Source organism: Nematolebias whitei, chromosome 8, assembly GCF_014905685.2.
Source record: "Nematolebias whitei isolate Nwh7 chromosome 8, NemWhi1, whole genome shotgun sequence".
Lineage (NCBI taxonomy): Eukaryota > Metazoa > Chordata > Actinopteri > Cyprinodontiformes > Rivulidae > Nematolebias > Nematolebias whitei.
This window is the reverse complement of record NC_056505.1, coordinates 19027434-19040249: the sequence shown is the minus strand read 5'-3', so window position 1 is coordinate 19040249 and position 12816 is coordinate 19027434. Positions and strand designations below refer to the sequence as shown.

The window sequence follows — 12816 nt, the reverse complement described above, 5'->3', positions numbered from 1 at the left end:
CCTGTACGACCAGGGTCAGAGCCTGGTTCACATTGCTGGCAGTAAGTCGGGATTGTTCCCGGTGAGAGTTGGACTCCGCCAAAGTTGCACTTTGTCACCGATTCTGTTCATAACTTTTATGGACAGAATTTCTAGGCGCAGCCAAGGTGTTGAGGGGATCCGTTTTGGTGGCCTTCGGATCGCTTCTCTGTTTTTTGCAGATGATGTGGTCCTCTTGGCTTCATCAGGTCGTGATCTACAGCTTTCACTGGAGCGGTTTGCAGCCGAGTGTGACGCGGCCGGAGTGAGGATCAGTTCCTCCAAATGGTGAAAAGAGAGCTGAGTCAAAAGGCGACGCTCTCAATTTACCGGTCGATCTAGGTTCCTACCCTCATCTATGGTCATGAGCTTTGGGTTGTGACCGAAAGAACGAGATCACGGATACAGGCGGCCGAAAAGAGTTTTCTCAGCAGGGTGTCTGGGCTCTCCCTACTTAAACTGCTACCTCCGCGACCCGACCCCGGATAAGTGGAAGAAAATGGATGGAACTTGCCATAAAATCAGCTTACTCAAACCGTCTAGTTTATCCGTTTCTTTATTTATCTGTTAGCATAAAGCAGCTAGCCATGTCAATGTTGTCACTAGCAGCTGAAACTAAATAAATGGTAAACAAAACCATACGCAGCTAACCCTTAATTTCTAATTTTTGTGGTAATAAATAAAACACCTGTGTGTCTTTAATTGATTTTAGTCACTTTGTTTACAGTTAAAAAGATCACGGGCGTCCACGTTTCTAACGGTTACCGGTAACCAACGACACACGCGCAAGCTACAAAATACTTCAGAGAGGAGAGCGGCCTGGGACCAGAAACACATCAACTTTGGAGCAGTCGGATTGAACAAAACAGTGTGTCTGCTTTGTATAATTGTAGTTTAGCGAAACGACAGGTCTCCTGGGTGAGTGGAAAATGTATCGACGAGCTCCAAGAGTAACATTTGTGGCAACAAGTGGAACTCCAGCTAAAGTTGGACCCGGATCGTACGGCGTCAGCCCACAGCGGTACAGAGTGACAGGTTGGATAAGTCCGTTAGTGATTTATGATGATTGCAAACTAAGTTCGACTTGTTTTATTTTATTTATCTGCATGTTAAACGTATTACAACGTTATTATAGACTAATACATGACCTTAAAAAAAGACACAATCACCACTATGAGCACCTTTCTTCTTTTGTGTGTGTTTTTGTTGCAGATGGATATGCTCCATTCTTGTCCATGAGCTCCAGGTCATCAGTAGTTAGTGAAACCGCAGATACAGTACCAGGACCTGGATATTACGACCCACGGCCTGTCAGGGTACTAAAGAAACTGCTTAATTTATAAGTATAGTCTGAACACTATTTACTCGAGGGTCACAGAAGGTGATCTGCCTTTTTTTTGTTTGTTTATTTTACAGTAAAGAATTTAGCCAATATATTTTTTCTTTCTTCTTAATGCCAACATGATACATGTTTAGAATTTCATCAGTGAGAATCTGCAATGGACAGTGAGGCAGGAAGTGTTTATATTCAATTCAATTCAATTCAAAAATACTTTATTAATCCCAAAGGGTAATTATTTGTTGTTGTAACTTGTTATCCTCATTTAATTAAGAGATGTTATAGATACTGATGCTGTAGGCAGGAAGAATCTCTTGTAAAGGTCCGTCCCACAGTGGATCCTAAGAAACTGGCTGCAGATGCCGTCCGATCCGTCCACCCAGACTCGGCTGGCCTCTCGGTTCCCCCGGGCCGTAGGATCGCCCGAATGCCGGGCAGAACTCCTCCCAGAGCGATGGCCACTCCTCCCAGCAGTCCGTCGAGCTCCCCATAGCTGCAGGCAGCCAACTGTAGGTGCCGAGGGACGATCCTGTCCTTCCGCTGTCATGAGCCGTGTTTCCTGCTAGTTCCAGGATCTCAGTGGTCAGGCACGCGAGCACAGCTGGCAGGTAGATGAGAATGCGTCCACATAACGTCTTTTTCAACTCATTTGAGAGTTGGGGCCGTAGTTGAGATATTATTTATCTTTTGAGATGTTAATCAGCTGCTGTTGTTGTAGAAAAACCGCCTTGTTGCCATGGTTACGCATCATAACAAATGTCCAAAACCAAAAAAAGTCTCAGTAAAAATCCTTCCAGCTGCACAGCATCTGATACCAGAAGAAACAATCATCCACAAAAAATGTGATTTACATCCAGAAAACCAGGAACTAAAGTTTCCAAAAGCAAAATCTCAGAATGAAAGTAACAGAGCTGCTCCAACATGCAGCCACCTTGAGCGGCACAATTCTAGAACTCATATATATAGTTATATACTCATTATACAGTGCTTATCACAAATCAGCTCCTCTGTTAGCAGACAAACACTCTGACCTCACACTCCTTCACACATGGTTCTATATTAATTTTACATTAGTTGGTGATAAACATCCATTACCTTTACATAAATTCCCCTGACGACATGTGATTTTTGGTCTGTCCTACAATAGAAAATACACCTGGACCCGCCATTCTGTGTTTGTTTCTCCTTTATGTCCTCTCAAATCCCTTGTCCTAGAAGACTAGGACAGTTTTAAATAAAACTTTGAATATAACTTTTTAAGCCGTTTAATAAACTGTACACAGCAAATGTTTTAGGATTGCTCAATTTGTTTAATATTTTTTTTAATGCCAAACTTTCATCTGTTCAGCTCCACGCCCACAGTGGCTGCAGTCTGCAGAGCGCCTGCAAGCGTTTTGAAGAAGAAGTCACATCAGAAGTTCCCGGCCCCGGCGCCTACAATGTGTCGCCGGCCTCAGCATGTACACCCAGGGCTACTGCAGCTAACGCAGGACAGCTCGGCAGAAAAATGGTACGCGCATGGGTGAAAAAATCGTATATTTTTTTGTTACTCCAGATTTATTTTGTGAACTTACTATGTCATTTGTGTATATTATAGTGTAAGGGTTTATTTATTTATAACGTGTAAGTACTTTTGGATGAAACTCTTCTAATGGCTGTCTGAGGCTTATAAAGCTTGTGAGCTTCTAAGACAGCACGCTGCAGCGATGCAAGCAGCCGACAGAGGGCAGGTGAGTCAAAATCATGTTACACTTCCTTCACTGGACAGGAACAAACTTGGTCTTCATTGTCACTGATCCCTGTGTGTGTTCATACGTGTTAAACTTACGCTTATGTGAGCGACTTTCCACAAAAGCTATTTTGTTTTCGTGTGTTCTGGCATTCATTGGACCATTTATTTGGTTGTTTTTGACCAAACACATTAAAGCTGCATCAGGTGATGAATATCCTGCAGGCTGTTTATTTCCTTCTCTTTATTAGGAGCTAACAAAGATATGGGCACACATTGCAATCATATACCGACTGATTATCAACTGATTATCAACTATATATATATGGACAATGATTCTGTTTTTGTTCTTACTAAACCATAAAGTAATGCCTACCTGAGATTCAGAATTGCTGGTGCCGTCCTCCATCTTCAAAACGACCTACTCTCAGAGGACTGCACCACCCTGACAGCTAAACCATCTGTTCTCCCGACTGGATTGTTACATTTCTGATTGACATGACATTGATCAATCAGCTGAGAGGATAATACATCCTGACAGAATTTGTACTTACAAGTAGAAACTCACACACAAGTTAGGGAACTTGAACACAGTTTCACACATAGTTTTTTACTTTGTATCTGTAAACAGACCTTAACCAAAAAAATAAATAAATAAAAGTAACTTGTGTATCTGTTTTTTACAAATACTGTTTTTGCACACACATAAATTCTTATATATGGATGCACAACGATATCATTCTCAGACATTCTGATTTACAAACATACACGTATATATGACTGGAATTTGTGCCCCTTAAAGGAACAGCCATGTGACCGTCCTGTGCTGCAGACAAAAAAGGTGATAATTAATCTTAAACATTTTTTTACACATGTGCTGCACTTGCGTCTTCTATAAATACACAAGTTGAGTAGTTTCAGGTGTAGTAAAAGCCACGCCTGTAGTAAAATGTAAAAAGCTGCAAGTGTGATAATACACTTTCACACATTTGATAAAGTGAGGATCTGCGCTTTAGAATCACCAGCTGTGGGAGTTTAGTCTAAACAACAATAAACAAACTTGTTACCAAAAAGAAAATTGATAATGATGACACACAGAAACTTTGCATTTAATTAGGGAAAAAAACAGTTGTACCTTAAAGACAGTTGCTAAACTGAGTTAATTTTTGTTGTGTTTTGAAATGAAAACGAGGGAGATGCGTGTTGTCCACAGCACAGGTCTGCTCCACGCCTGTCTCGGTTCTGACGTGCTCGTTTTATTCCTGGAAGCTCACGTCTGTGTGAGTTGTGGTCGCATTGATTCATGAACTGTCGGAGGAAAAATAAAGATGTGTTGGTCTTTGTGGACATTTTGCAGAATAGTTTTGTGAAAAGCCTTATGTGTATAAATAGCAACAAATCTTCTACAAATAGTCACCACAATTAGGCAATTCTTGATATTGCATTCATTCAAGATAATGTTTTTCATATTAATATCAAAACATAATCAATCATCACTAAGTTTCATCAACCATTGTCAGTGTGCTGCAGAGGAAACGGCCATTTTTAAATTTTGATTACATCATCTTGTTTTCTTGGATGACCTTAAAAGGGAGTGTGCTGCTCCTTGTGGCTGTTAGTGGTACTGCACCTCAAGACTCATTGGCTTCACTTTAGCAACCTAGTGGCCTTTTTTCATATTAAACTAAAACAATAAGTGGATTTTTTTTCTTATTTTGTTAAATAATTAAATAACACTTGGGCCCACATTTCTATCTGTACAAAGTTAGTTTCTTTGTATTTTTACTGAGATCTTGTTGATGTTCTCTTAGTAAATATAACTCCAGTTGCACTTTGCGTCTGTTTTCTTCTCGTCTAGTTTGTTTTTATATTTTCTACTTCTCTCAGTTCTTCTCTATCCCCCTCTGTGCCTCCTTAGTCTCAAACTATTCTGGCCTTAGGCACTGCGCAGCTCCTTTTTAAGCCAGGGCATTTCTTTCCATTAGTAACCCAGACTTTTTAACTCACTCTCCCTGCTTTCCTCCTGCCTTTTTTCCCTCTGGCTGCAGGGTAAAAGTCTCCAGCTAGTTCGTCAGCCATACCTGTATATCCCATCCATTCCTTCCCCGGGCCAGGCCTTGGGCTACGAGGAGGATGCCCAGGGTGTGCTCTGCAAGCAGGAGCCCCCTCTCAGGGACACAACCCTGGGGCCAGCTTACTACAATCCAGCAGTGGTAAGGGCAGATTCACATGCATGCACAATCCTGTTAAAGTTCGAACCTTCATCCATCAGTGTGTGAAACACTTATTTATGCCCACTTGTGCTTTCATTTATCTGTAAGAGTGTGTGTCTGAGTGTGCTTACTCTGCCACGAGGCGAGGCGAGGGTCCATTAGTGTTAGGGAGATCTAATGCACCACCGAACCTCCACATCACCTCATTCACTTGGCCTCAAACCCATTTCCATAGCTATCGAATGCAGCTCCACTTAAAAAAAAGAAGCTGCAGTACACCCGTGTTCATCTATTTTACATGCCAACAAAGAGCCATTAGTAATTATTCTTCAAGCTTTATTACAATATTCACTTAAAATAATGCACACGCCTGCTAGTCTGGCTCTCAATTAAGTGATTTTTCATCTGTTAATGACCGGAGGAAGTCAACAGCGTCCTTGAGTGTTGGCCGAGGTTGTATCAGCACACCAGCGAGGGCACAAAGGCGTGCAGAGATTTTGGACAATCAGCGGTGCATCCATCCACGGCTCGCTCTCTTTCTTTCACTTTTTATCTGAACTTCTGTTGCTCTCCCTTTGAAAGCTCAACCTTTGCTTCCATCTGTCTCCTTCCCTTTGTTCATTCGTCTGACACGCTCTTTTTCTTTTAAACTCAACACCCCCCCCCCCATCCCATGCTCTGACCGAGTTCAAAAGTGTGGAGAGGCGGATTTAAGTGGTTGTCTGAGGAAGTATCTTCAAAGTAGCCGAGACAACCTTTGAATGATAAGACATTAAACTGGAATCAGGACGTAAGTTTTTCTGTCTGGTTGTTACTGAGCAACACACAAACATTTGAATCTTTTTAGCTGCTGACTTTAAACATATAGTTGAGGGTAGGCCTGGTGCAATAAACAATAAATCAATAAATCGCATGATAAATGAAAATTATCGACCTTGTTTTCATTTATTGGCTTTATCATTTCTTCGTGTCTCTCTCTTTCTACTGAAGACACTGGATGACAAAAAGGTTCAACTCCGGTGCTCTTCACTGACCCCGCACTTTCTCGTTTTTCTTTAAAATCTATTTTAACTGTCCAAAATCGAGTTTTTGGATTGTTAAAAGCAGCTAAGCCGAGAAGCTAAGCTACGAGCTAAGCTAACAGGCCGACCTCGGGGAGCAAACCTCTGTCTTGTCGAAGCTCCATAATTCACGGTTGAAACCCGTGCCTTTGTCTAAAAAGTTGTTTTACTCTGCAAAAAGAAGCTGAGAACTTGTCTACTGATTTTTTTAAATTAAAAGTTTTGTGTGACAAATGCTATGCTAAAGAGCTCAAACCACACCGAGCGTCCATCATTTTGAGAACCGAAAAACAGGAAAGAGAGACAGTCCATGCCACGTCAAGGGGCCTCCCTCCCATTTTTTTAAGAGACACGCTGCTCGCTCCCTCACTATCCATCCTTCAGTTCAAACTGTCTTATACTGCCATCCAGTGGTCAAAAAAACATACTACACACAAAACAAATTACCAACATTTCTTCTTAAATTTGACAATAATTACTAATTATTGTCAAATTTCAAACAATATTATTGTTTATTGCAATAATTTCTGAGACATTTAATCGCCCAGTAATACTTGTTATCATGACAGGCCTAGTTGAGGGCTGCATTAATAAAATAATTACATTTCAATAATAATAATAACTGATACTCACATTGTAGTGAACAGGCTTAAAGCTATAGCTCAGATCTTTTGATGGCTCTCTGTGGAATGTTTATGAACAATAAAATTTGTCTGATAGCTCTTTGGATGAGCTTAATTTGGAGAAATGGGGACTAATTCTGACCAGATTAACGAGCTAATGGCTAGTCCTTGCTAGGTTAAGAATTAAGTGAATTGTTGACATCATAAAAAAAAACTCAATTTCAAAAAATCTTTTAAGTGATTTGTGCAAACACCATTTCACAAACCTTTAGATTTTTGTCAACCTACAAACTGTACCCTGGACATCATTCCCTCTAAGATGTTCAAGCAGTCCTTGGATGTTATTGGTCCTTGTCTTCTGACATTTATTAATAGCTGTCCAAGTTCAGGTTATGTCCCGTCTATTTTCAAGCATGCTGTGGTCAGGTCTCTTCTTAAAAAAATGAGTTTAGATTGTACAGCTTTTTCTAATTTTAGGTCAATTTCACACTTATCGTTTTTATCCAAAGTGCTGGAAAAGGTTGTTTTCATTCAGTTGCAATCTTTTTTAGAACACAACTTGTTTGAAAAATTTCAATCCGGCTTCAGACACTGTCATAGCACTGAATCTGCACTACTCAAAGTATAGAATGATATTCTTTTGTCCCTTGATGGCAAAAAACCTGTTCTGCTGGTGATGTTGGACCTCTCAGCAGCTTTTGATACTGTAGACCATCAGGTCCTAATCACTCGTTTGGCTCAGGAAGTTGGCCTTCAGGGTGTTGTGCTCGAGTGGTTTAAGTCTTATTTAACAGACAGAACTTTCTCTGTTATGGTAGGTGATCTGTCCTCTTCTTCAATCTCTTTGACCTCTGGCGTACCGCAGGGATCCATTCTGGGGCATGTTCTCTTCTCATTTTACATGCTACCGTTAGGACCCATCATTGCACGCTATAATCTGTCTTTTCATCTGTATGCAGATGATCTACAAATCTATCTGCCGGTCACTCCCAGTTCCTCACTCAGTTTAAACTCTACTGCCAGCTGCTTAAACGACATAAAGCACTGTCTGTCTCAGAATTTTCTCCACCTAAATAACGATAAAACTGAATAGATTTTATTTGGTGCTTCCAGTAATTCATGCAACATCTCTCCCAGTATAGGTTTTACGCTCCCCCACTCCAACAAGGTGGTAAAAAATCTAGGAGTGGAGCTTGACTGTAACTTGAAGTTAGATAAACAGATCAGTTTTGTTGTGAAAACCAACTTCTTTCAGCTCCATCTGCTTTCCAAAGTAAAGTCACTCCTTAGCCGTAGTGATCTGGAGAAGGCCATCCATGCCTTTGTGAGCTCTAGGCTTGATTACTGTAACGCCTTATATATCGGTATTAATCAATCTTCTATCTCCCGTTTACAACTTGTACAAAACTCTGCTGCTCGCCTGTTGACTAACACATGTAAATATGAACACATCACTCCTGTCCTTTCTTCTTTGCACTGGCTCCCAGTTCAGTTTAGGACTCAGTTCAAGCTGCTGCTGTTTGTTTTTAAAGCTTTGAATGGCCTTGCACCACCTTATATTTCAGAACTTTTAAAAGTCCACCAGCCCAGCAGAGCTTTACGGTCTGCTGGTCATTATCTGCTGGAGGTGCCTTGCTCAAGGTGCAAACATTGGGGGCACCGGTCCTTTTCTGTTGCAGGCCCAACAGCCTGGAATACTCTTCCCTATGAGCTGCGTGCCATCTCTGATCTGGTTCTGATCAAAGCCAAACTGAAAACATACTTATTTAAAAGAGCTTTTAATGTTTAACTTTTAGTATTTTAGTATTTATTTATTTATTTATTTTATATCTTTTACCTTCTTTTATTCTGGCTGTGTTTTTAATTTGCACTGATTTATTGTGTCCTGTTTTTATTTTGTTTTATCTTGTAAATCACCTTGGTCAATGCAAGGCGTTGTTGGAAGGTGCTATAGAAATAAAGTTTATTATTATTATTATTAAGTTTGTGTTACAGTTATTTATAAATAATTTTGTTGTTATTTGCAAGCCTAAATTGCAGCAGTAGCAGCTAGCGCTAACACTCTTGATACAGTCTGCACTTCTAGCATAAAGTCAGAATATTTCTGCTGGAATAATCAAATAATTGTAATAATGTAATAAAACTGACGACAATGTGTAGACTTGTAAAACACTTGGCCTCGTTCAGACGACTGTTAGCTCATCAGTCTGGTCAGAACTAAACTCCAGTTTTCCAAAGTGAGGCAGTTCAAAGAGCTGCAACAGGTAAGATATTAATTGTTCATAACCTTTTTACAAACCCCCACTTCAAAAGATCTAAAATTTCCATTAATGACCAGTTAACACAGATATTCAAATACACGTACGCAGTGTGGGTGATAAACTGGAAGTCTTAGCAGAATAAAATGTTTATTTTCCGACACGCTGGCTGTGTTTTTGTTTCACTTGTGAAACCTCTTCCTTTAATAAACAGGGCTTTTCTGCCTTTTAGCTTGGTGCAGTCTCTGGCACCATTACACCATGTGTGTCTGCTTGTGATGTTGAACTGTTATGATTCTCTTTAAACTTTAAAACTTCTCAACATCGTCGACTCCTTCCCCCCCTTAAATGTCAATTTGAAGCTTACAGAGAACAAAAACCTGGAGTCAAGGAAGAGACAGATGCCATGTGGGTTGAGAAACATTTCAAGGTGTTTTGCTAACCCTCTACTACCTTCCTCATACAAAATGCCCAGATGGGTCAAGGAAGAGAGACTGAAGACTTTCTTCTCAGCTTGTTTCATCCTACCTAACATGTCAGTCACAAGAACTGCTGTTGACTCATCTTGTTTTTCTACGTCTAAATTTGATCATTTCAGGACATTTCTGCATTCGTTCCATAGCTGCAGTTGAGATAAAGACATAAAATTCAGTCAGAGAGAGGATGGCATACCACCAGCTGATGTCTGGCCACTATAGCTGAGAGAGATTCTCATATGTGCTATCTCTTAAGATGTGTTTGGTGACAGCTGGCCAGCTCATTTCCAGAGTAGCTTCTTTTAGTTGTTAGGCTTGAAATGGACTGTTCCTATCTTAGAGGCTGGAGGCAGAGGAACCAGGCTGTAAAACTCAGAGATATACCAGCACAGAGGGTCTCGGCTAGATCTCTGATATGCTGTGGCATTTGGCTGAACTTCACATTTCATTTAGCCCCAGCTTCTTGAGCTGAACTAGAAAGAACAAAGAAAAACAGATAAGTGTGAATGAGTTGCTTCTCTTCTCTGATTCTTTGATCATTCAATTATCTTCTTGTTCTCTTCTCTTTTCCATCTGCAGACAGAGAGGATTTTCTCGAACTATAAAGGGGTTCAGTTCGGCAACAAAACAGGAAGAACTGATGTGAGAGCAGAGACAGGACCAGGTCCAGGACATTATTTCCCTGAGATGTGAGTATAATGAGCAATTTGTGTCATTTATGCTTTTAAGGTTGGTTCCATTTAAACTTTTTGAAGTTACTTGTATTGCAGAATTTCACTTCAAAGGGAGAGTTCTGATCCTTTGTGGTCAGGTTCTGAGGGAAGACCATGAACAAGTAATATCTTACCTGTTGTAGATAGCTCTTTGAATGACCTCAGTTTGAAGAAATAGAGTACAGTTGTTTCTGCACTAATGAGCTTACAGCTACTCTTACTGCCATTTTCAAACAACTCCGTTCTTAAATATTTGAGAATAGTTCAAAGGGTGTTGTACAAATTATTCCGTACTATTCTGGCAAAAGTATGATGATATTCCTGCAAGAAGTGTCCCACACTGTACACAAATTGCTACAGATGCTGTGGCTGTTTGTGCTATCAAATAACCATAGGATTTGAGGCAAATACTTCCTGCTTCAGAAGGCGTGAACTATCCCTTTAATTCTGAAAATATATACAGTTCAATGTACTTTATTTGCTCTTATATATAAATGCAGGAAGGGTTAACAGCTATTTTTAGTATTTTGCTAAACAAATATCTATCATTATAATTCTTAAATTCAGATGTTTAGCTAATTAAAACATTTGTACTCAGATTAAAATAACCCCAACTTGCTTTATTTACAAAGAAGATAAGAAAATAAATGCTCCAGGGCGTCGTGTCTCAGATGTTCATTGCTTTAGCTGTTTGCTGCACAGAGAAGCTGTTAGCTGCTACGACCACGCCGTGATGTGACATTTTTCACATATAGGTAGTTGTGTGAGGTCATGGTTATGATTGATGGGGCTTTCTGCGCACGAGCGTGTGTAGTTGGGCACACATTCAGTTCCAATGTTCATAAAATTATAGACCTGTTGTGTATTTGTGCACATTGTCACTTTTTACAGCAGCAGATAAAAGTTGGGTCACCTGACCACTCAGAAGTTCTTTTCTTTTAAATGAATAAAAGAGCAAAAGGTGACCTGATTTCCTGAGAAGAAACAAAGATAAGATCACAGTTTGGCTTCTGTCTTTTATACTTTAAAACTTTTATGAAAAAGAGAGAAAAGGTCCAAAGTCATTGTTTTTTTAACCAGAGTTTAGTTATGCCACTTTGACAAATATCACAGCTTTTAAAAGCCTTTTTGTTGCAGCTCAGAGTATTTCGTTTCTTGTTTTGGAGGTTGTTTGTCCATTTCTCCTGCAAAAAACTTTTTTTTTTTAATTCTTTAAAGCATTGCTCTTTTAAAGTCCTCCCACGAAGGTTGTGGTCAAGAAACTTTCATGGCTGTGACAAAAATCTTCAACTTGGACATTTTAAATTTTTGTTGGGTGTTTTCAGGAAGTCATTCTCCTTTCATATATCTTTTAACTAACTGGTTTACGTTTATTTCCAGGATTATGTGATAATTAAATGGGGTTTTTGCTCATGTTTAGAAGGTACACATTGATTCACTCTTATGTCTGTGTAGTAAAATGTTCTTTGTGTTGCAGGACAGTTTTGTACAGAACTCAGACTGAGTGTTAGCTTCTCGGAGCAAACAGTTTTTCACTGAAGAGGTGTGATGCTGCTGTTCTGAGCCGTCCATATGTGCAAGTCTGAGCATGAGAATGATTTATAACTGGGTTAAAATGAAGCTGCTGGTATAGTTGTTTTATTAATCAAGATGGACTGATTCTCTTTTGTCAAGTTTAATCCTTCTTTTCTCTGGTCCTCTGCTCCCATTTGTCATTTTTTGTTTGTTTGTTCAGTCTCATTTTTTATTACACATCTCTTGTTCCAAATATCTTCTCTCTTCTAGTCCCACATTCTTCTGCTCCAGTTATTTAGGTTTTGAAATTCTTTTATTTCTTTTGCTTTGATTTTATTTGGTTGCTTTGTGTCTTAGATTTTTTTTACTTCTTTTTTCTGCCACAGAGTCCCAGAATTGCACTGTGAGGATGTGAATGTTCAAAAGAAGCCCAAAGGCAGAGCCGAGCTTATCATCCCTCGGTACCACGAACTGTTGGCCCAGCAGGAGGCGAAGAAGGTGAGTATGAGCAAAAATAATAATAATCTTGGTGAGCTGTGGCTGCAATAAGTGGTAACTAAATAACTTAAGTAAGATTAACAGTATTAACAGTCAGCCAGAGCACCTATTTGTGATTAGCCTGTCACATTAATAATTTATTGATCTTGTTTAGGATTAACTAATAATGTATTGCCAAAGATTTACATTTTTTTGTGTCTAATTACAAAAGTAGTAAGTACCCTCTACTTATTGGGTGGGCGATATGGCTCAAATATAATATCATGATATTTCAGCGCATTCTGACGATAATGATACATTTTGTGATATAACAACAATACCCCCCCCAGAGATCATAGTTATTCATTTGACAAAATTAACTTAACATGTTGCT

The 12816-nt window shown here is 39.6% G+C and overlaps 1 protein-coding gene across 1 annotated transcript in view; it reads left to right on the top strand.

The window, feature by feature from the left end:
* Positions 1 to 850: 850 nt before the first annotated feature.
* Positions 851 to 12816, top strand: part of stpg2 (sperm-tail PG-rich repeat containing 2) — an 81691-nt gene continuing 69725 nt past the window's right edge. The window contains exons 1-6 of the mRNA XM_037680075.1: positions 851 to 1053; positions 1231 to 1334; positions 2706 to 2867; positions 5135 to 5299; positions 10297 to 10406; positions 12332 to 12443. Of these exons, the coding sequence (XP_037536003.1) occupies positions 948 to 1053; positions 1231 to 1334; positions 2706 to 2867; positions 5135 to 5299; positions 10297 to 10406; positions 12332 to 12443 (759 nt within the window). The 5' untranslated portion in view covers positions 851 to 947. The remainder of the gene's footprint in view (positions 1054 to 1230; positions 1335 to 2705; positions 2868 to 5134; positions 5300 to 10296; positions 10407 to 12331; positions 12444 to 12816) is intronic.